Genomic DNA, 23,542 nt, shown 5'->3' with positions numbered 1-23,542 from the left:
ATGCTTGCACCACCATGCTTCACTGTCTTCACTGTGAACTGTGGCTTGAATTCAGAGTTTGGAGGTTGTCTCACAAACTGTCTGTGGCCCTTGGACCCAAAAAGAACAGTTTTACTCTCATCAGTCCACAAAATATTCCTCCATTTCTCTTTAGGCCAGTTGATGTGTTCTTTGGCAAATTGTAACCTCTTCTTCACATGTCTTTTATTTAACAGAGGGACTTTGTGGGGGATTCTTGCAAATAAATTAGCTTCACACAGGCATCTTCTAACTGTCACAGCACTTACAGGTAACTCCAGACTGTCTTTGATCATCCTGGAGCTGATCAATGGATGAGCCTTTGCCATTCTGGTTATTCTTCTATCCATTTTGATGGTTGTTTTCTGTTTTATTCCATGTGTCTCTGTTTTGATTTGGTTTTTTTTTTTGTTTTTTTTGTCCATTTTAAAGCATTAGAGATCATTGTATATGAACAGCCTATAATTTTTGCACCTGCGTATAAGTTTTCCCCTCTCCAATCAACTTTTTAATCAAACTACGTTGTTCTTCTGAACAATGTCTTAAACGTCCCATTTTCCTCAGGCTTTCAAAGAGAAAAGCATGTTCAACAGGTGCTGGCTTCATCCTTAAATAGGGGACACCTGAATCACACCTGTTTGTTCCACAAAATTGACGAACTCACTGACTGAATGCCACACTACTATTATTGTGAACACCCCCTTTTCTACTTTTTTTTTGTTACTAATAGCCCAATTTCATAGCCTTAAGAGTGTGCATATCATGAATGCTTGGTCTTGTTGGATTTGTGAGACTCTACTGAATCTACTGGTACCTTGTTTCCCATGTAACAATAAGAAATATACTCAAAACCTGGATTAATCTTTTTAGTCACATAGCACTACTATTATTCTGAACACTACTGTACATTAATCTTTTGGTTCGTGACGTTGTCATGAAAAGCGCCTCATTTTTGTCACAGCCTTCATTATAATACATTCTGTGGTGGCTGCACAAAATTAATAGTGAAGCGGGTGGGGGGGGGGGGGGTCTGGGTGGTTATGGTTAGTGTTGGGTGTAGAAGTAGGGTTCAAGCAGGAGTCTGACATTAAAAAAATGTTTCCAAGGTAAAATTTTTAGGAATTGGAAACTAGTATTGGCAGAGGTTTGCACTGTAGGAGCACGGTGCTGTAGTTAATATCAAGTTCTTTCTCAGCAAATCAAGTTCTGTTTTTCCTTCTGTTTGTTGCCAGTGTATAAAATGAATCAATTAACAGAATTTTTAAAAACATGGAGAAAATTTGGTTGTCATGAGAGTAAGAGATATTAAACTGAGATGCTGTGGGATTGTGCCAAGGATGGGCTCTGACCCCTGCCTTTTCCAGTGGGTGATGGACAAGGTCAGACAAGAGTGTCCATGGATTGTTATATTTGCCAATGTGATAAGATCTGCAGGGGCAGTAGGGTAGGTTGAGGAAAGCCATTGGAGGTGGGGGTACACATTGGAGAGAGGGGGAATGAAACTCCATACGTGAAACTGTATCACGTGTGCAATGAGAGGGATCATATCAATATGAGATGGAGATTGGAAGTGATGGCATTGAGGCTTTGGTGTCACATAACTGACTACTAACATGTGCAGCTCAATCCAGATCCAGATAGAAATGCAGATATTAATAATGCTGGCTCTCTGTGCAAGTATGTAGTCAAAAGACTGCCACTGCACTCAGAACAGATGTGCAGCTTCTTTAAAAACCATGACATCTTAAAGAGAATATACTTCATTAGTTGCAGTGTGTATGATTTAGTGCCATCTTGTGGTGAGAGTGCAGATTGCATTATGCTATCACGAGTCACAATATTGATTATCCCTTCAAGGTTTTGTTTCTTTGGCTCAAAGGGATTCATACTCCCTCTCCTTCTGTTATGAAAAGCAATATGAATGATCCTCCATTTCAAAAAACGAGTGTTTTCAAACATGTTAGCCTGCAGTAGCAACCAGTAGACAGCAACAGCTAATTCCTCTTCTTTTATTTTAAGTCTTTCAGGATGCACTGCAAAATGCAAAAGATAGTGGAAGTACATTCCTTTATTTTTCCCTGTTGTATTAACCATGAAGGTTATTTTCATGCTCCACGACTCGCTCTTGGATAAGCGGTTGAGGATGTGTATGTGTGAGTGTGTGTGTAGTATTTTCATTCGGTACTTTAACATTTCTCATAATCCCCCTGGTGGTTCCCTACACTTCCCAGAATGCACCGCGGTGCCAGCAAAGTTCCGGTTAGAGGTGGGCGACACCGGGAATTTTGGTATTGAGCCAATACCAAGTAAATACAGGCCCAGTATCGCCGATATCGATATCGATACTTTTTCATATTTAAGCTTCATAGATCCAAAGGATCCAAAAGCCCTAGGATAGAATTTTGCCAAACATTCTATGTGACAACAAAATACTTTATTATCACAATCAACATTTTTGTTTAAAAAAATATCACTCAACACAACTTAAAACAAAGTCTCCTGAGGTAGAGGACTGACAAACCACAATACAAGGGTGCGCTGCTCCGTGTTGTGTGACACAGCGCAGTGCTGCTCTTACAGACAGAGAGTAGACTTTGATGAATCTGTGTGCGCAGCAGTCAGTGCCTGCAGGAGAGAAAAATGCTTGAGTATCAATCTTTTTACACAAGGATCATTCAATATCAATACCAGCATTGGTATCGATATTATCAATATTAGGATTAATCCACCCACCTCAAGTTCACAGGGCCTGTACTATGAAGCGGGGTTAACTTAATCGGATGTAACCCAGGGTCAACCTCTTAAACCGGGGTTGACAAAACCTGGTTTTCTCAAGTGGTGTTAATTGGTACTACGACACTGAGTAAGATGTTGATTTGTTGAACCTGTGTTAACCTAATTGGAGTTTGTGCGCATTCACATAAAAGGGGCAGGTTGCAGCGCACGTCACCATTTTTCAATGATGGCGTGGTCACCTTACTTTACTGAAGAAGAATGCAAGATTATTATGCGGAGCTACGAGGAATTTAAATTAACATTAAGGGGGAAATCAAACACATTGTGCCAATAAAGCAAGACAGGCTTATTGGCAACGTATTGCTGATCGGGTAAATGCTCACATGTCATCTAAGGATTTAAAGCCATTAATGGTCATTCTGTTAACATAGGTACATATATATCACTTTGGCATGAAGGTTATTCAACAGGACAGCCCCATGTGGGGAGAAAAAGAATGTGAAATATGTAATTATACACTCAACAAAAATATAAACGCAACACTTTTGGTTTTGCTCCCATTTTGTATGAGATGAACTCAAAGATCTAAAACTTTTTCCACATACACAATATCACCATTTCCCTCAAATATTGTTCACAAACCAGTCTAAATCTGTGATAGTGAGCACTTCTCCTTTGCTGAGATAATCCATCCCACCTCACAGGTGTGCCATATCAAGATGCTGATTAGACACCATGATTAGTGCACAGGTGTGCCTTAGACTGCCCACAATAAAAGGCCACTCTGAAAGGTGCAGTTTTATCACACAGCACAATGCCACAGATGTCGCAAGATTTGAGGGAGCGTGCAATTGGCATGCTGACAGCAGGAATGTCAACCAGAGCTGTTGCTCGTGTATTGAATGTTCATTTCTCTACCATAAGCTGTCTCCAAAGGTGTTTCAGAGAATTTGGCAGTACATCCAACCAGCCTCACAACCGCAGACCACGTGTAACCACACCAGCCCAGGACCTCCACATCCAGCATGTTCACCTCCAAGATCGTCTGAGACCAGCCACTTGGACAGCTGCTGAAACAATCGGTTTGCATAACCAAAGAATTTCTGCACAAACTGTCAGAAACCGTCTCAGGGAAGTTCATCTGCATGCTCGTCGTCCTCATCGGGGTCTCGACCTGACTCCAGTTCGTCGTCGTAACCGACTTGAGTGGGCAAATGCTCACATTCGCTGCCGTTTGGCACGTTGGAGAGGTGTTCTCTTCACGGATGAATCCCGGTTCACACTGTTCAGGGCAGATGGCAGACAGTGTGTGTGGCGTTGTGTGGGTGAGCGATTTTCTGATGTCAGTGTTGTGGATCGAGTGGCCCATGGTGGCGGTGGGGTTATGGTATGGGCAGGCGTCTGTTATGGATGAAGAACACAGGTGCATTTTATTGATGGCATTTTGAATGCACAGAGATACCGTGACGAGATCCTGAGGCCCATTGTTGTGCCATACATCCAAGAACATCACCTCATGTTGCAGCAGGATAATGCACGGCCCCATGTTGCAAGGATCTGTACACAATTCTTGGAAGCTGAAAATGTCCCAGTTCTTGCATGGCCGGCATACTCACCGGACATGTCACCAATTGAGCATGTTTGGGATTCTCTGGACCGGCGTATACGACAGCGTGTACCAGTTCCTGCCAATATCCAGCAACTTTGCACAGCCATTGAAGAGGAGTGGACCAACATTCCACAGGCCACAATTGACAACCTGATCAACTCTATGCGAAGGAGATGTGTTGCACTGCATGAGGCAAATGGTGGTCACACCAGATACTGACTGGTATCAACCCCCCCCCCCCCCCCCCCCAATAAAACAAAACTGCACCTTTCAGAGTGGCCTTTTATTGTGGGCAGTCTAAGGCACACCTGTGCACTAATCATGGTGTCTAATCAGCATCTTGGTATGGCACACCTGTGAGGTGGGATGGATTATCTCAGCAAAGGAGAAGTGCTCACTATCACAGATTTAGACTGGTTTGTGAACAATATTTGAGGGAAATGGTGATATTGTGTATGAGGAAAAAGTTTTAGATCTTTGAGTTCATCTCATACAAAATGGGAGCAAAACCAAAATTGTTGCGTTTATATTTTTGCTGAGTATAGTAACTGCATATTGGAATATTTAGAAAAATCAACCAAACCAAAGCAACCCTTATGTGGCTGAAATAAGTGAAAAGAAGGTGAGCTTAGAGTGGACTACACGATAATGGGTATATGAAATAGGCCGAATAGAACGGCTATACCTGCACATTGATACTGTGAAAAGATTTGCGATTGACATAATCGCCCTCGTGCTCTCCCAGGGGTGCACTGACTGGGATTTGCGTGCAATCAATGGCTCCTATTACTCTTGTGAAACCTAGGAGAAACTGTCATTGATAAGCCCCACTTCGCCTAATTAATGGACATGTATTAGACCTATTTTGATATTAGTAATTACCCGCGATTGCATAAAATCCTTCTTTGATTTGCATTGCGGATAAATGGCCAGGGAAAACAACAAATGCATCCAACAGTTTAGATAGAGCAAGTACTACCTTGCGAATCATACGACATACAGTATTCTTGCTCAGATGTTCAGCATCACAGATGGAATACATAAATTGTCCACTGGCAAAATATCTAAGCGCAAGGCACATTATCTGCTCGATCATCAGGGCATTGCTACGATGGGTGATGTTACAGACTTCTGGCCCGATCAGCTGACAAAGATGACGAATTGCCTCAGCTGAGAATCTATATCTTTCATAGAGAATATCGTCCGGGTATGTCAGCGCATTCTGGCAGTCTTTAAAAACCCTCGCCCTGTGAGGAGAGCCCCTCACAATTTGTGCCCCAATATCAAACAGATCGTCCAGGTAGGCGGCATTGTCTTCGGAGTGATTGAAGGTGGATGGGAGGTACTTATAAAGGGAGTGGTTAAGCGAAGTGTTTATCCAGCGAATTCACAAGCGATTATGATGATGACACATTCTCCGAAGTTGAGAGGGTTATTTAGAAGAGGTGATGAACTTCTGCCGTGCCCAGATGTTGTCTTGTTGTCCACACTTAACGACATTTGTTTAAATTGTGCCCTGAACTGGAACTCCGCTGAAACTGATCTCTCGTGGGTGTCACGGACCGCGAGACAGCACGAGGTTCACAATTCCGAAACACAGAATGAAGGATTCATCGTAAAACGTCCAAAAAATAATGCACCAATTGTGTACGTATGTCACATACTTGTGAGCCAGAACAATGTGATAATGTTACCAAAACAAGGGGGGGATTTTCTGACCAAAAAACAAAAGCCAACAGTTTGTCTTTCAATTATTGTCCTCCTAACCTTAACCATAACCCGAATGTGAGTTTCTGAGCATTAAATGTGACACATGCATCGTAAAAGCATGTAAGAATATAGACAGAATATCCTGCTTAACTTTATGTATGATATCATATGAAACACGTGAACATGTTGCATCATGGCACTGCAGCATGACGGCCTTTATGATACCGTGTGCTTCCATGTAAATATGAAGGGCTCATTCTAAGCTCATGGAAACGCATCTTTTCCTTGTTGCAGGTAATGAATGAACAGATGGTTATGAATTCTATGTTCCATTCCTGCTAATAAACACCCCAAAAATCCTGTACAGTGCTTTTGTTGATATTGGTGCAAAATTTATTTCCATGTTCAGTGATTTGACACTGTGGTCAGCTGTGATATCTAAAAAAATGAAGCCTGAAGTATGCAAATAAGTAAATAAATAAAAAATAAAATGACTTATTGGATGAACTCGATTTAATTTTGTATATGATTTCCATCCAATAAATTTATAGGGTGTCTAAAAAAAAAATGTGTCCAAAATATTTTGACAACACAGAAAAAAACAATCAATGTTATCAGACATTGTTTGTATGACCATGTGGCCAAAGCATGTAATTTTTCTCCCCAATGCACAGTTTTTAGTTCTGTCAGGATGTTTTAACCCTTTATTTTTTACACCCCAATTCCAGTGAAGTTGGGACATTGTGTAAAATGTAAATAAAAACAGAATACAATGATTTGCAAATCCTCTTCAACCTATATTAAATTGAATACACCACAAAGACAATATATTTAATGTTCAAACTGATAAACTTTATTGTTTTTGTGCAAATATTTGCTCATTTTGAAATGGATGCCTGCAACACTTTCAAAAAAGCTGGGACAGTGGTATGTTTACCACTGTGTTACATCACCTTTCCTTCTAACAACACTCAATAAGCTTTCTGGAACTAAGGAGACTAATTGTTGAAGCTTTGTAGGAGGAATTCTTTCCCATTCTTGCTTGATGTATGACTTTAGTTGTTCTACAGGTTTCCATTGTCATATTTTGCGCTTCATATTGTGACATACATTTTCAAAGGCCGACAGGTCTGGACTGCAGGCAGGCCAGTCTAGTATCCGCACTCTTTTACTACGAAGCCACGCTGTTGTAACACGTGCAGAATGTGGCTTGGCATTGTCTTACTGAAATAAACAGGGACGTCCCTGAAAAAGACGTTGCTTGGATGACAGCATGTGTTGCTCCAAAACCTGGATGTACCTTTCAGCATTGATGGTGCCATCACAGATGTGTAAGTTGCACATGCCATGGGCACTAACACACCCCCATACCATCACAGATGCTGGCTTTTGAACTTTGCGCTGGGAACAATCTGGATGGTCTTTTTCCTCTTTTGTCCAGAGGACACTACGTCCATGATTTCCAAAAACAATTTGAAATGTGGACTCATCAGACCACAGCACACTTTCCACTTGCGTCTGTCCATTTCAAATGAGCTCGGGCCAAGAGAAGGTGACAGCGTTTCTGGATGTGGTTGATGTATGGCTTTCACTTTGCATGGTAGAGTTTTAACTTATACTTGTATATGTAGCGACGAACTGTTTTAACTGACAGTGGTTTCTGAAGTGTTCCTGAGCACACACGGCAAGATCCTTTACACGATGTCAGTTTTTAATGCAGTGCCACCTGAAGGATCGAAGGTCATGGGCATTCAGTGTTGGTTTTCGGCCTTGCCTCTTACGTGTAGAAGGTTCTCAATTTCAATTTCAATTTATTAATTTATATAGCGCCAAATCACGACAAAGTCACCCCAAGGCGCTTCACATAATTCACAACAACACAAATTAATCTAAATTCAAAATTAAAAGCAAGAAAAGCACAGTTAAAAGATAAAACACAGTAGAATAAAAATAAATTACAAAGCAAACACAAACAGATTAAAAAATTAATGATAAGACAGCCTAAAAAAGTGGGTCTTCAGTCTTGATTTAAAAATCTCCACCGTGTCAGACTGCCGAATAACAGCAGGTAGATCATTCCAAAGAGCCGGACCACGGTAGGAGAAGGCTCTATACCCCACAGACTTTTTGTTCATCCTCGGAACACACAGAAGCCCTGCGCCCTGCGAACGCAAAGGCCTTGCAGGTACGTAGGGCTTAACCTAGTCCGCCAAGTAGGAAGGCGCCAGTCCATGAACAATTTTATAAACCAACAATAAAACTTTAAAATCCAATCTGGCAGAAACCGGTAGCCAATGAAGGGATGCCAGAATGGCAGTAATGTGGTCAAACCTTCTACTTTGTGTCAAAATTCTGGCAGCAGCATTCTGCACCAACTGAAGTCCTCGAATGCTAGACTGCAGCAGACCAGAGAATAAAGCATACAATAATCCAATCTAGAAGAGACAAATGCGTGAATCAGAGTCTCAGCATCAGTCTCCAGATTGTCTGAATCTTCTTATTATTGACTGTAGATGATGGAATCGCTAAATCCCTTGAAATTGAACATTGAGAAACATTGTTCTTGAACTGTTGTACTATTTTTTCATGCAGTTGTTCTCGAAGTGGTGATCCTCACCCCATCTTTGCTTGTGAATGGCTGAGCCTTTTGGGGATGCTCCTTTTATACCCAACCATGACACTCAACTGTTTCCAAACAGGTGTTCTTTGAACATTCATCAACTTTCCCAGTCTTTTATTGCCCCATCCCAACTTTTTTGAAACATGTTGCAGGTATCCATTTCAAAATGAGCAAATATTTGCACAAAAACAATAAAGTTTATCGGTTTGAACATTAAATATCTTGTCTTTGTGGTGTATTCAATTGAATATAGGTTGAAGAGGATTTGCAAATCATTGCATTCTGTTGTTATATACATTTTACACAACGTCCCAATTTCATTGGAATTAGGGTTGTACACCACATGATCAATGTAACCTCCTCGTCTGAAGTTTCCTAAGAAATCATATGGCTCCAGTTTTCTGGAAAACCACCTAGCAAATTCAAATCTACTTGCCATTGGGAGTTAGTTCGCTCTGAGACTGAATTTTATTTGGAAAGAGATGCAAGTCAGCCCTTAAGATGCACTGCACAGAACTCAACGATATTTATTCTCCGATTTAGGGTCAACTGCAGCATTTTTCCTGGACTTTAATGTCTTGCAGAACAAACTTTAGGTTTCCTGAAATGAGAAAAACACCATCACACACACGCGTTCGACCGTGTCCCTCGGGGCACCCTGTGGGGAGTGCTCCGGGAGTACGGGATCCGGGGTCCTTTGCTAAGGGCTATCCGGTCCCTGTACGACCGCAGCAGGAGCTTGGTTCACATTGCCGGTAGTAAGTCAAACCTGTTTCCAGTGCACGTTGGCCTCCGCCAGGTCTGCCCTTTGTCACCGGTTCTGTTCATTATTTTTATGGACAGAATTTCTAGGCGCAGCCAGGGTGTAGAGGGGGTCTGGTTTGGGAACCACAGAATCTCGTCTCTGCTGTTTGCGGACGATGTGGTTCTGTTGGCTTCGTCAAATCAGGACCTTCAGCGTGCACTGGGGCGGTTTGCAGCCGAGTGTGAGGCGTCCGGGATGAAAATCAGCACCTCCAAATCGGAGGCCATGGTTCTCGACCGGAAAAAGGTGCTTTGCCCTCTTCAGGTCGGTGGAGTGTCCTTGCCTCAAGTGGAGGAGTTTAAGTTTCTCGGGGTCTTGTTCATGAGTGAGGGACGGATGGAGCGTGAGATCGATAGACGGATCGGTGCAGCGTCTGCAGTGATGCGGTTGCTGTGTCGGGCCGTCGTGGTGAAGAGAGAGCGGAGTAGGGGGCAAAGCTCTCGATTTACCGATCGATCTACGTTCCGATCCTCACCTATGGTCATGAGATTTGGCTCATGACCGAAAGAATGAGATCGCGGGTACAAGCGGCCGAGATGAGTTTCCTCCGCAGGGTGGCTGGGTGCTCCCTTAGAGATAGGGTGAGGAGCTCGGTCACTCGGGAGGAGTTCGGAGTCGAGCCGCTGCTCCTCCACGTCGAAAGGAGTCAGTTGACGTGGCTCGGGCATCTTTTCCGGATGCCCCCTGGACGCCTCGCTGGAGAGGTGTTCTGGGCACGTCCCATTGGGAGGAGGCTCCAGGGAAGACCCAGGACACGCTGGAAGGATTACATCTCACCTTGGGGTTCCCCCGGAGGAGCTGGGGGAGGTGTGTGTGGATCGGGAAGTCTGGGCGGCTTTGCTTGAGCTGCTGCCCCCGCGACCCGACTCCGGATAAAGCGGAAGAAAATGGATGGATGGATGGATGGAGTATTCATATTTCAGAGTACATTTGGGTACATTTTTTTGAGTCACCCTATATATGTGGCCCCAGCTCAGTTACATTATATTGCATACATGTATACATATATTTACTGGATTGAAATCCTGCCCAGAACTTGAATTGAGTTACAATGAGTTTTTACCTGAGGCCATTGGCTATTGCGAAGACGTCGCATTTTTCCGTCTGTCTGTCTGTGCTCAGCATAAGTCCAGTCCTATTACTGCCAGAGCTAATTCACAGGGAATATTGTTGGGACACAGACCTTGGACAAGTTCAAAGATGGCTAACCTTGATCTATGTTGAGGTGTTTTAAGAGGTTAAAATGTCAAATTGTTTCATTCTGTTCTGTTTTTTTTTTTTTTTGAGGGGCGGGGATGGAAGCCAATCAGAGTAGAGCGGCACCATTACCATGATGTCAGTAGCTGGTCTCGCTAGCTGCAAACTCTGTTTTGTTTGTGTGTCAATACAACCTCTTTGTCATATATTATGTAAAAGCTTGTGAGAAATAAACACTTCCAAAACTAAAAATGCTGTTTTTGGAACCTGATAACACCTCTGAAATGATTTTACAAGACATTTTGTGGACATTATTGTGGTGATGTCACAAGCTGGTCCAGCGAGATGCAAACTCTGTTTTGTTTGAGTGTAAATATAACCTCCTTGTCATATATTATATAAAAGCTAGCAAGAAATAAACAATTCTAAAACTGAAAACACTGTTTTTTGTAACCTGATAACGCCTCTGGAGTGATTTACAAGACATTTTGGGAACGTCAGTGTGCAAGCTAACTTCCACTAACTCAAAGCTAACTTCCGCTCTTGTCATGTATGTGCACACACACGTCCTCCTGCAGGTGCCATTAAAATGTGAATATTGTTTATGACTGATTGAGGGGCTTCATATATATATATATATATATATATATATATATATATATATATATATATATATATATATACACTCAGCAAAAATATAAACGCAACAATTTTGGTTTTGCTCCCATTTTGTATGAGATGAACTCAAAGATCTAAAACTTTTTCCACATACACAATATCACCATTTCCCTCAAATATTGTTCACAAACCAGTCTAAATCTGTGATAGTGAGCACTTCTCCTTTGCTGAGATAATCCATCCCACCTCACAGGTGTGCCATACCAAGATGCTGATTAGACACCATGATTAGTGCACAGGTGTGCCTTAGACTGCCCACAATAAAAGGCCACTCTGAAAGGTGCAGTTTTGTTTTATTGGGGGGGGGTTGATATCAGTCAGTATCTGGTGTGACCACCATTTGCCTCATGCAGTGCAACACATCTCCTTCGCATAGAGTTGATCAGATTGTCAATTGTGGCGTGTGGAATGTTGGTCCACTCCTCTTCAATGGCTGTGCGAAGTTGCTGGATATTGGCAGGAACTGGTACACGCTGTCGTATACGCCAGTCCAGAGCATCCCAAACATGCTCAATGGGTGACATGTCCGGTGAGTATGCCGGCCATGCAAGAACTGGGACATTTTCAGCTTCCAAGAATTGTGTACAGATCCTTGCAACATGGGGCCGTGCATTATCCTGCTGCAACATGAGGTGATGTTCTTGGATGTATGGCACAACAATGGGCCTCAGGATCTCGTCACGGTATCTCTGTGCATTCAAAATGCCATCAATAAAATGCACCTGTGTTCTTCATCCATAACAGACGCCTGCCCATACCATAACCCCACCGCCACCATGGGCCACTCGATCCACAACACTGACATCAGAAAATCGCTCACCCACACAACGCCACACACACTGTCTGCCATCTGCCCTGGACAGTGTGAACCGGGATTCATCCGTGAAGAGAACACCTCTCCAAGTGCCAAACGGCAGCGAATGTGAGCATTTGCCCACTCAAGTCGGTTACGACGACGAACTGGAGTCAGGTCGAGACCCCGATGAGGACGACAAGCATGCAGATGAGCTTCCCTGAGACGGTTTCTGACAGTTTGTGCAGAAATTCTTTGGTTATGCAAACCGATTGTTTCAGCAGCTGTCCGAGTGGCTGGTCTCAGACGATCTTGGAGGTGAACATGCTGGATGTGGAGGTCCTGGGCTGGTGTGGTTACACGTGGTCTGCGGTTGTGAGGCTGGTTGGATGTACTGCCAAATTCTCTGAAACACCTTTGGAGATGGCTTATGGTAGAGAAATGAACATTCAATACACGAGCAACAGCTCTGGTTGACATTCCTGCTGTCAGCATGCCAATTGCACGCTCCCTCAAATCTTGCAACATCTGTGGCATTGTGCTGTGTGATAAAACTGCACCTTTCAGAGAACCCTTTTATTGTGGGCAGTCTAAGGCACACCTGTGCACTAATCATGGTGTCTAATCAGCATCTTGATATGGCACACCTGTGAGGTGGGATGGATTATCTCAGCAAAGGAGAAGTGCTCACTATCACAGATTTAGACTGGTTTGTGAACAATATTTGAGGGAAATGGTGATATTGTGTATGTGGAAAAAGTTTTAGATCTTTGAGTTCATCTCATACAAAATGGGAGCAAAACCAAAAGTGTTGCGTTTATATTTTTGTTGAGTGTATATATATATATATATATATATATATATATAGTATCCCAGTTTGCACTGGGATACCAATTTAAACAACTGCAAATTTTAAAGAGGACAATGCTCAGATGGCCAAGGGTATTTGTGTGTGTGTGTGTGTTCGTGAATGTAAGTTCTTAGGCAAGAAGAAGAACAGCTTAAGATATTTAAGAAAAACTTTATTTGTGACTTATTAACAAAACACATTACCAGATTGATTAAATCAGATGAATCACTAATATCACCTTTACAATGATAAGCAAGTGTACAAAAAAAGAAGTTATTAACAGATCTGTACTGTCACAGCCGACTGGTTCGTGCCGTCTCGGCATGCCATGACTGAGGAACATTCACTATACACAAGCAGAGAATACATCAACTTTATTTTTTCAACCATTTTATCTATTTTTATTGTTTTTTTGTGTTTTATTTTTAACTTTTCTTTTTTTTCTTTCCACTGGGCATGAAATATATATGTAGGGTGAGTAAATGATTTCACAACATTGTTTGATCATTATTTCAAAGCCTAACACAAGTTTTGGATCAATGTTTTTTCCTCATCTATGAAAAATCATAAGGATAAAAATGGAAATAAAATGGCATTTTGTAGAATAACACAATAGTATTATGTATATGTAGAAGATTAAATTCATTTTTAAACAGCATAGAAAATGTGATTGTTTTCGGTTTCTCCACAGATAACTGTTTGTTTGTATGTATGTTTGTTGATCTTTTCAGTTATTGTCTTTGAGAATGTGAATGTATTCCAGTACCCATTTCCCAGTGGAAAAACATATCTATGTATATATAGTATCTGTTTCCTTTGCTTAGAACATGCAAACAGTCACTTGGTGATCTGACAGCACAGAGGTACACCTGAAGGAAGGCGCGAAGGAGGAGATGTGTGCATGGCAGTTTTGAAGCCTGATGACAGCACTTCTCTACCTCTTCTGTGACTGGTAATACCAAGGTTTTTAACAAACGGAACAGTCAGGTGGGACTTGGTGACACTTTTCATCTTTTCGATGTTCTTCCAGTATTTACTTTCTCCGCTGCGCCACATCTGGGTTTTTACAACGGCAACGTTCACCTCATAGGCTGAGGTGTCCCATATTCAATTTTTTTCCCCCCACATGTGACATGGAGCTCATTTTGTTTATTAATTATTTTTGTTTATTTAAAAAAAAACTATGAACACCAGACTGACAGATGAACAGTTGTTTGGCAGCAGGTTGCATGGAAAATCCAGACGTCACCTGCCCCATATTTCTGAAGGCAAGTTCACCCTCATATAACACTTTGGAAACAATGCCATGAATGTAATTTGACTCCAAATTAAAGTCCATGTTAAAATGAGATTCTTAGTGATTGTGTCATGATTACAGTAAACAAAACACATATATTATATTTTTATTTATACTATACATTAACCTCATTCCACAACCTACATTTCAGTTTGAACAACCTTTTTCTGGTAATCATAAACTATATAGTGGTTACTTCAAAAGTCTTAAATATGAGGGTTTTGTTTGACCAATTTATTTTGTCATCATCAACACCTTATTGGTGTGACAATTCTAGAAATAATACAATAATCTGGTGTTTTCACTATTTTGATTTGTGGTGTCTTTTCTACTGAAACAGTGATTTCAAGGGGTAATACTAAAGCCAGCTCAATGTTACATGATGATTTGATGTTTTAACGTTAATGCAGCAGTGCATTGCAGAAGAACCATGTGCGCAAAATGATGATGGTCCACTCCTTGCAGCAAATGAGAAGGGCCAGGAACAGCACAACAGGTTTGAGTTCCATCTGTCACTGATTCTGTGATCAAGTCGAGAAGTCCTGAGCATTCTCATGAACTACCAGAGATGGTTGTATGTAACTATCGGGCCTTTCTAAGGGTGGACCTTTTTCCGTTCATGGCCTTTATAGAGAATCTCATCTGAATTCATTATTGAAATCTGATTTTTATCATCCGTATATTGTAGTAGGTGCACTAAACTGCAGTATGTGGTGACAGGTGAGTGTGCCATGTAGATCTGTATCAACAACAGCAAATGTGTGTGTGTGTTTGCCTCTGTGCCTGTATAGAACACATATATAAGGCTTATGAAAACTTGTCTGAAAGAAATTGCAGACGTATTGCTTATGTTCAAACTCACATGACACCGCACCATCTCACTAACATACAGGATCTTATCACAGTGGCAACCTATATATCCTGCAATATGTCATGCTTTTCTGTGTGATCTTATAACAAACCACATTCCTGTTACATCACTGTGTCATGTACAGCTGGCTTTAGTACACTAAACTGTAACCATAGAAACCCCCGGTCACATCTCAGTGGAACCTAAAGTTGTAAACATACAATTTGATTTAACACCAAACAGACACCAAACTATTGCTCTAAAGTAACAAATATATCTTTCTTTTTTTTTTTTTTAGGAAAGTGTCTTTTGTTAAATTACACAAGATGATGCAACGATTCCAGCAGCAAAGAAATTATATGATTGGTTCAAATGCTGACAATCCAACAATTTATTTGGGTGTCATTCAAGGTTTTCAATCGGCTAGATTATACCCTACTTAGGGGCTTTGTTTCTATCCCTTTAAATCACCAAGTTTGCCTGTCCAACCCGTTACACGTTGGGGAGTCTCATGAAGGACAGTTGTTCCAACCATGTTGTGACTGGCAAAGGTAGCAGAAATGTTTTTGCAAACTCATATACTCAGTCAAGTAGTGAAGGCCCTCCACAGACTTCATAGCTGGGGTTCATGCTACTCCAAATATTTATCCCACTCCATATGGCCAGCTGCTCGACAACATAGCTATCTGCCAGACAGTCAGCCACTGACTTTTTTTTTCTCAGCAGTATACAGCAGCCAATCAGATTATCAGATTTGGGCCACTTTCTTATGCAACCCTAAATCCAGTATGAACCTGATTTCTGGTAAAGCAACCTGAGAACAGTCAAGTTACAGCTGATATTTTATTCTTCTTTTATATTTCAGCACATTTTGCTACTTTTCCATCACTTCTGTCTGCACAGTTGCGAAACTATGCAGCGTTTTCACTCTCATTCCCATCAGCGCATCATAACTGTCAGGTCAACAGTTCTTGATTTCTGCGTATGTTTGTGGCCATTTTTATGATTTGACTGTTACATGAATGAGTTTTTTGTTGCTCACGATTGCATGAAAATTACATTTTTGTGTTAACACCCATGCATGTGGCCATTTAGAACATTCACACATACAAAAAGGCTGGATTTTACCCCAAAAATCAGAATCAGTAAATACGGCCTATAATGGGAACGCTGCCAGAATCATAACAAAATAACAGCCTTTCACGCATCACACTTGGGTCATGATAACTTGTCAAAATTTCTACCAGCACATCCCATCCAAGTGTCCACATTTTAATTTGCTCTCATCTGCTAATTTGATATATATATATATATGATTAATCCAGGTTTTGAGTATATTTCTTATTGTTACATGGGAAACAAGGTACCAGTAGATTCAGTAGATTCTCACAAATCCAACAAGACCAAGCATTCATGATATGCACACTCTTAAGGCTATGAAAATGGGCTATTAGTAAAAAAAAAAAAGTAGAAAAGGGGGTGTTCACAATAATAGTAGTGTGGCATTCAGTCAGTGAGTTCCTCAGTTTTGTGGAACAAACAGGTGTGAATCACGTGTCCCCTATGCACCTGTTGAACATGCTTTTCTCTTTGAAAGCCTGAGGAAAATGGGACATTCAAGACATTGTTCAGAAGAACAGCGTAGTTTGATTAAAAAATTGATTGGAGAGGGGAAAACTTATATGCAGATGCAAAAAAATTATAGGCTGTTCATCTACAATGATCTCCAATGCTTTAAAATGGACAAAAAAACCAACAAAAAAAACCAAAAGAAAACAGAGACACGTGGAAGAAAACGGAAAACAACCATCAAAATGGATAGAAGAATAACCAGAATGGCAAAGGCTCACCCATTGATCAGCTCCAGGATGATCAAAGACAGTCTGGAGTTACCTGTAAGTGCTGTGACAGTTAGAAGACACCTGTGTGAAGCTAATTTATTTGCAAGAATCCCCCGCAAAGTCCCTCTGTTAAATAAAAGATATGCAAAAGAGGTTACAGTTTGCCAAAGAACACATCAACTGACCTAAAGAGAAATGGAGGAATATTTTGTGGACTGATGAGAGTAAAATTGTTCTTTTTGGGTCCAAGGGCCACAGACAGTTTGTGAGACGACCCCCAAACTCTGAATTCAAGCCACAGTTCACAGTGAAGACAGTGAAGCATGGTGGAGCAAGCATCATGATATGGGCATGTTTCTCCTACTATGGTGTTGGGCCTATATATCACATACCAGGTATCATGGATCAGTTTGGATATGTCAAAATACTTGAAGAGGTCATGTTGCCTTATGCTGAATAGGACATGCCCTTGAAATGAGTGTTTCAACAAGACAATGACCCCAAGCACACTAGTAAACGAGCAAACTCTTGGTTCTAAACCAACAAAATGAATGCCTCGCAGATGTGAAGAAATCATGGAAAACTGTGGTTATACAACTAAATACTAGTTTAATGATTCACAGGATTGCTAAAACAGCAGTTTGAACATAATAGTTTTGAGTTTGTAGTGTCAACAGCAGATGCTACTATTATTGTGAACACCCCCTTTTCTACTTTTTTTTTTTACTAATAGCCCAATTTCATAGCCTTAAGAGTGTGCATATCATGAATGCTTGGTCTTGTTGGATCTGTGAGAATCTACTGAATCTACTGGTACCTTGTTTCCCATGTAACAATAAGAAATATACCCAAAACCTGGATTAATCTTTTTAGTCACATAGCACTACTATTATTCTGAACACTACTGTAAAAAAAAAATAAAATAAAATAAATAAATAAATATATATATATATTGCTTATTTTTGCTGATTTCAAAGTTGACCATGATGTATGCAGAATAAATATTGGCTGGTTACCACCAGACCATAAAGATATGGTCATTGATTTTAGGAAGAATGGTAGCACACCTGGCAACACAACAATGAATGGTCAACCAGTTGGAATTGTGAAAACTTATAAATACCTTGGGACTATTATTGATGACTCGCTGAAGTTTGAGGCAAACTGTGAGGTGGTGTGTAGGAAGGGACATCAGCGCTTGTTCTGTCTCAGGAAACTGTCGTATTTTCACATTGGCTGAACCATGTTAACACTATTTTATCGTGCTTTTATTGAATCTGTTTTAGCTTTTTCTTTGGTGGCATGGTTTGGAAGTTTGACATTGAAGGATAGGAACAGACTGAGTCAGATCATTAAATGGTCCAGTCGGTTGATTGGTGAATCGCAGCTGAGTTTAGAGTCCCTGTACACTAAACAATTACAGCGGATAACCAACTGCATTATAGTTGATGACTCCCACCCCCTGGCTAATGAATTTCAGCTTCTATCTTCTGGCCATAGGTTTAGAGTCCCAAGGTGTAGAACAAAACGCTACAGGAGTAGTTTTGTCCCAGCAGCAATTGTGTAACTGAACAAATCTTAGTAGGTTTGCATATGCTTATATTTAGATATTTATATATTTATTTATTTATTTGCCCTTTGCACACTAGTTTTAAGCTGACCATCTTTTTAGTGGTTTTAAGGTTGTGAGTCCTTGGTGGTGTTTGTTAACTTGTTTTGTGTATGTTCTTTGTTAGTATTTTTAGTGTTTTTATTGTTGTTGTTGTGTTGACTAACATGGACGCCTTTTTTCTGTTTTCTGTTTGCTGCAAGCCAAATCTACCTACGGGTACAAATAAATTTACCTGAACCTGAACCTGAACCTGTCTTCTAAATTGGCTTTACGCTCTTACAAGTCCACTATAAACCTGTCTTCAGAGCTGTTTAACTACACTGCAGTTGTTTTAATCAACCCTGGTTTTCACTAACAGCGGGTAGTGATGGTCATAGGATGCCTCATGAAGCATTTGTTGTTTTTTTCTGAATCCACTAGATGCTCTTTAAAAAAGAAGTGTAATATGCTTTGAACCTTTCTGAAAAGTGCCTGCCATCTTGTGGGCTCTGAAAAAAGCAAATACTTCATGAGACCTCATATGGCCATCACTAACAGCTGCCAAATAAAGTGATGCTGCAGCTCGTGCATAACTTGTCCATGCCTCTTGTGTGTCAGCTCTATGCTGTACACTAAAATGACTGCTATCCTCTAACCCTTTTACTTGCTTATTTGCTTCTCAGTCTTTTCTCGGTACATCCAGTATGACATAAACATAGTTACACTGTCACATCCTTACAACACAACACGTAAAACCGGTGCAACAGAACTGTCAAATATGAGCAATAAGTTGAAGAAGAGCTGATAAAAAAGATGCACGTGTAGTTTGTGTTATTGGGTGTCGTGTTGTATGTCCTTTACACAAAGATGTATTCCGACCATATCAGTTTGAAGAAACAGGAGCAGAGGGAGGAAACAGGCAAACCCTATAAGCACTGAATTAGCCGAGGCGGTGGCGTGGGGCTTGAAGAACAACTACTTAACATTCAAAGACAGAAGTACAGGGATCAGGCCTGAACAGAAACAAAGCAACAAGCAACTTTCCTGCATTTCAGCCATATAATACACTGCCAGCGATAAGGATGTCCACCGGCGTCCATCTCCAAGCTGTTTCTGTAGTGTTTGTATGGAGGTGTGTGTGCGTAAGAGGTGGATGGAGAGTCAGTATGTGTGCAGTAATGTGAGTCAGACAGGATGTGCTGACACACATTGGGACTGAGATCCCTTTGACCTGTACCGTGTTCCATGAGATGGAGGCAAGGTCAGGGGCTGGTCGCAACAGCTGCACGTAGGTTCCCTTGTTTTATCCTAAGTAGCCACTAGTTCTGATTTATGCGTAGCTAAAATACAAGCAGTAGCACCACAAAAATTTGTTACGTAACCTAAGTAATAACTAAATAGTTAAGCAAGCATTAAAGCAGGTGCAAATGATACAAAGTCACAGAATTGCACTCACTAACAATAAAGCAGTATTTTTACACAAAGCACTTTTTAAAATAGTCACTCAACACCAATTTGCAACCTAAAGGACCATACCTTGGATTTTGAATGTTTCTGCCCATTTATGACAACTATCACGTGCTTTGTTGTTGTTGCAGTAATGGGCACAGTTCAGCTAGTTGGCTAACAGCTAATTAGTGAAGCTAACTTTATTGTCAGCAGAATAGCTTTTCACCTATCCTTGAAAACCATTAGACGACCAATTAGCTTCCATTAAATTTTGTTCCAATAAATTTAAGTCAGCTATTAAGTCAGCTTTGAATAAAGTTTAACAGTCAAAAATGTTTGTAGAGCCTAAAATCATATGTTTGTTCCTGTTAGAGCTTATACACTAATCTGACACATCATAAGGTGGGAACAAGTACCGCCTCAAGGAAATCAAGGAGCACGACGCCAAGCCAGAGTAAACGCATTAATTTGATTATTAAAATAGTTTTCCATGAGTATTTGTGCTTGGTTTCTGTGCGGACGGTTCCCGGTTCAAATCCCAGCCCTGCCACATTTCTCCATGTAATCTGGAGTTGCGTCAGGAAGGGCATCCGGCATAAAACTAGTGGCAAATCAACATACAAGTCCTCCACGGATCTACTGTGGTGACCCCGAGTAAAAAATAAAACAAGGGAGCAGCCAAAGAGACTTACTATTTTTATTTCTTATTATGGCTTATTTGTTCAATACTTTCTGTACTATGAATAAACTATATGTTGGATGGAAAATATGGTTTAATTCCATTTGTTCATTTAACTATTCATGTACGTATTGATCATAATCTGATCTTGGCATGCTGAACCTGTTTGGGAACCTGCATTGTTACACTACAGTATATGATCATTTCTGCTCTTTACATACATTTTTCTGGGTTTTACAGCACCCCACCCCATCCCCAACACAGAAAGCCTAAAGCTACAGTCACATTAGCTACAAATGAGGACGATAAGCAGTTTGCTTTGTCACTTGATGGGCATTCCCGGGGCATAACCGCTACATCTCTGTAAGATGTTTTGTAAATCACTTCAGAGATGTTACCTGGTTACAAAAACAGTGTTTTTAGATTTAGAAGTGTTTATTTCGCATTAACCTTTACAAAATATAAGAGAAACACATTAGATGCACACAGAAACACAACTGTTTCGGAGCATATTCCGTATTTGAATCATTTTGTTTGCGCAAACAACCAGTTGACATTACATGGCCAAGTCACTTGGATTGGCAGCTGCCGTGTTGAATTTACTCAGTAATTGCATAAAATAGACTTCAGGTCTATTTTGGCCCCACCTAGCTGGCGGTAGAGTGACCGTTGTCTGCTGCCTCTGAAAGACATCCACTCTGATTGAAAATGAATGGCAAGTCATCGCTTTGCCTCTGTCGCTTGCTAATGTTTGCAGCTAATGTAAACACATCTTAAGGTAAATTCATAAAATAAATGTTAATGGCTCGTGGTAGCTTCAGCTGAATGTTCCAGCAGTTTATTGATTTAGCGCTACTACAACTGCCTTTTCAGTTAGCAGTTTAGGAGTTATCAAAGTTAACTTTTAGGTTCGCTGTGCCCACAACTGGTTAGAGGCTTGAAAATGTATTTTTGGCTTCTTAGTGCAGGCATCTGCAATCGGTTCTGAAGACTACAGATATATAATAGATCACAGTGAACGCCACATTTCATTGTCATGGTAATTACAGTGCAGTTTTCAAACCAAACTGCACCATGGCTACATAACCAAATGGCAGAAATGATCTCAACAAGGTAGGAAAAATTCATCCAAAAATGATATTAACATGCTTTCGGATATGGTTAATGTTTCATATCCATGTTCTTAGACAAAGAACTAAAACATGCAGAACAGTATGGCCCTTTAAGCATCAAATATGGGTTGCATTTATGAATCTTAATTATAATGCCAATCTAGTCCTCATTCAAAAGTTCACATCACTGATTGGCTACTATCTTATAGGCAATATAATCACTAACTTGGATGCCTCTTCATTACCCAAGTAGAATTTGGTAACTTTGTAACTGTCCATGAAGCAGTAGATGTAAAGCCACTACTTTCTGCTATAACCTTGGAACAAACTTGCGCATAGTTGATGCAACCCAGTCCAGGTCCTCGACCTCTGCACTGTGCTATGTTACACTGAAACAGAGCTTTTGTTATGTGGTTCTGTTCGTTTCAGACAATTCATCTTCAGAAAGAAGATGGTATGTATATCAGTTGTTAGACTTCATGTTTTGTACAAAAGACCACATTTTCTTAAATTCAAGAAGGCCTCTTTCAAACAAAAAAGGCTCTGTTTCACATTTTAAGTTTGTCTCCAGCTAGTTGAGTCAAAAAGGAAGGTGGCTGCATAAAGACAGAGATGCCAACATAGGCAGCTTCAGCTCATACATTAAAATACCCCTTAATAGGAGTTTTATTATTTTCTTATACAAATTATGGGTATGTTAAGTTACACAAAGTCAAATGTAATCCAATAAAATGCTTTTTGTTAGATCAGTTTCATCCAACTTTTTATTCCAGATGATTTCTAGTGACTAAGAGCATTTAAAGCCTTAGACTTTATTTTTCAGGAAAAAAAAAAACAGGCCAAATAAAGATAAAGTATGTCTGTTTACCATGTGAGAGCCAAGCCTGGTTTAATAAGGCTTTGGCCACTGTACAGTGCTTATGCAAATATCATTTCTAAAATATGTATTTGGCTTTATTTCTGGCTCTGTCATCAGTGGTTTATTGGTAGCTTTGTTTTCAAACCACACTTTATCCTTTACTCTTCCTCTCCGTCATCCTTTCCTTTTTCCTTCTTGTCTTTCTTTTCCTTCTTCTTTTTCTTCTTCTTAGCATCTTCCTTCTTGCCAAAGCTTATGAAGTCACCTTTGTCATCCACGGGGCCTGCATCATGGCGGATGGAGATGATTGCGGGAGATCCAGGGATGATAAAGGCTTCAGGAGGAATCTCGCCAGGCTTCAGGGGCTGAGGGGGGCCATAGCCCGGACCGGCACCATATCTGAAGTGCCAGCTGTTGCTGTTCACTCCAGCGCCCACTGGGGGTGATAGTTCTCCACCACCCTCACCATCTAGCCAAAAGAGGAGGGGAAAAAAAAACACAAGATATGTCAAGTATGGCTGCTTAGTACAGTGATTAAAGAAGAAAAATGAGCGATTACAAACCATGGCCACCTTAATCAGTTCCACATTTTAGCACGTCAACCAGTGTTGCCACAGTTACAACCCCAATTCCAATGAAGTTGGGATGTTGTGTAAATACAATACAATGATTTGCAAATCCTATTCAACCTATATTCAATTGAATACAGCACAAAGAGAAGATATTTAATGTTCAAACTGATAAACTTTATTGTTTTTGTGCAAATATTTGCTCATTTTGAAATGGATGCTTGCAACACGTTTCAAAAAAGTTGGGACAGTGGTATGTTTACCACTGTGTTACATCAC

The 23,542-nt window shown here is 40.6% G+C and overlaps 1 protein-coding gene and 1 long non-coding RNA gene across 2 annotated transcripts in view; one reads left to right on the top strand and one right to left on the bottom strand.

The window, feature by feature from the left end:
- Positions 1-240: 240 nt before the first annotated feature.
- Positions 241-19,327, top strand: LOC117517680. The gene is made up of 2 exons (XR_004562794.1): positions 241-273; positions 19,085-19,327. It is a non-coding gene; the product is annotated as an uncharacterized LOC117517680 (long non-coding RNA).
- A 2,416-nt stretch (positions 19,328-21,743) lies between these two features.
- The window catches only part of LOC117517679 (protocadherin alpha-C2-like), a 56,955-nt gene continuing 55,156 nt past the window's right edge, over positions 21,744-23,542 (bottom strand). Inside the window, exon 4 of the mRNA XM_034178794.1 lies at positions 21,744-23,163. Within this exon, the coding sequence (XP_034034685.1) occupies positions 22,853-23,163 (311 nt within the window). The 3' untranslated portion in view covers positions 21,744-22,852. The remainder of the gene's footprint in view (positions 23,164-23,542) is intronic.

This window comes from Thalassophryne amazonica, chromosome 9, assembly GCF_902500255.1.
Source record: "Thalassophryne amazonica chromosome 9, fThaAma1.1, whole genome shotgun sequence".
Taxonomy (NCBI): Eukaryota; Metazoa; Chordata; class Actinopteri; order Batrachoidiformes; family Batrachoididae; genus Thalassophryne; species Thalassophryne amazonica.
This window is presented reverse-complemented; position numbering and strand designations above follow the sequence as displayed.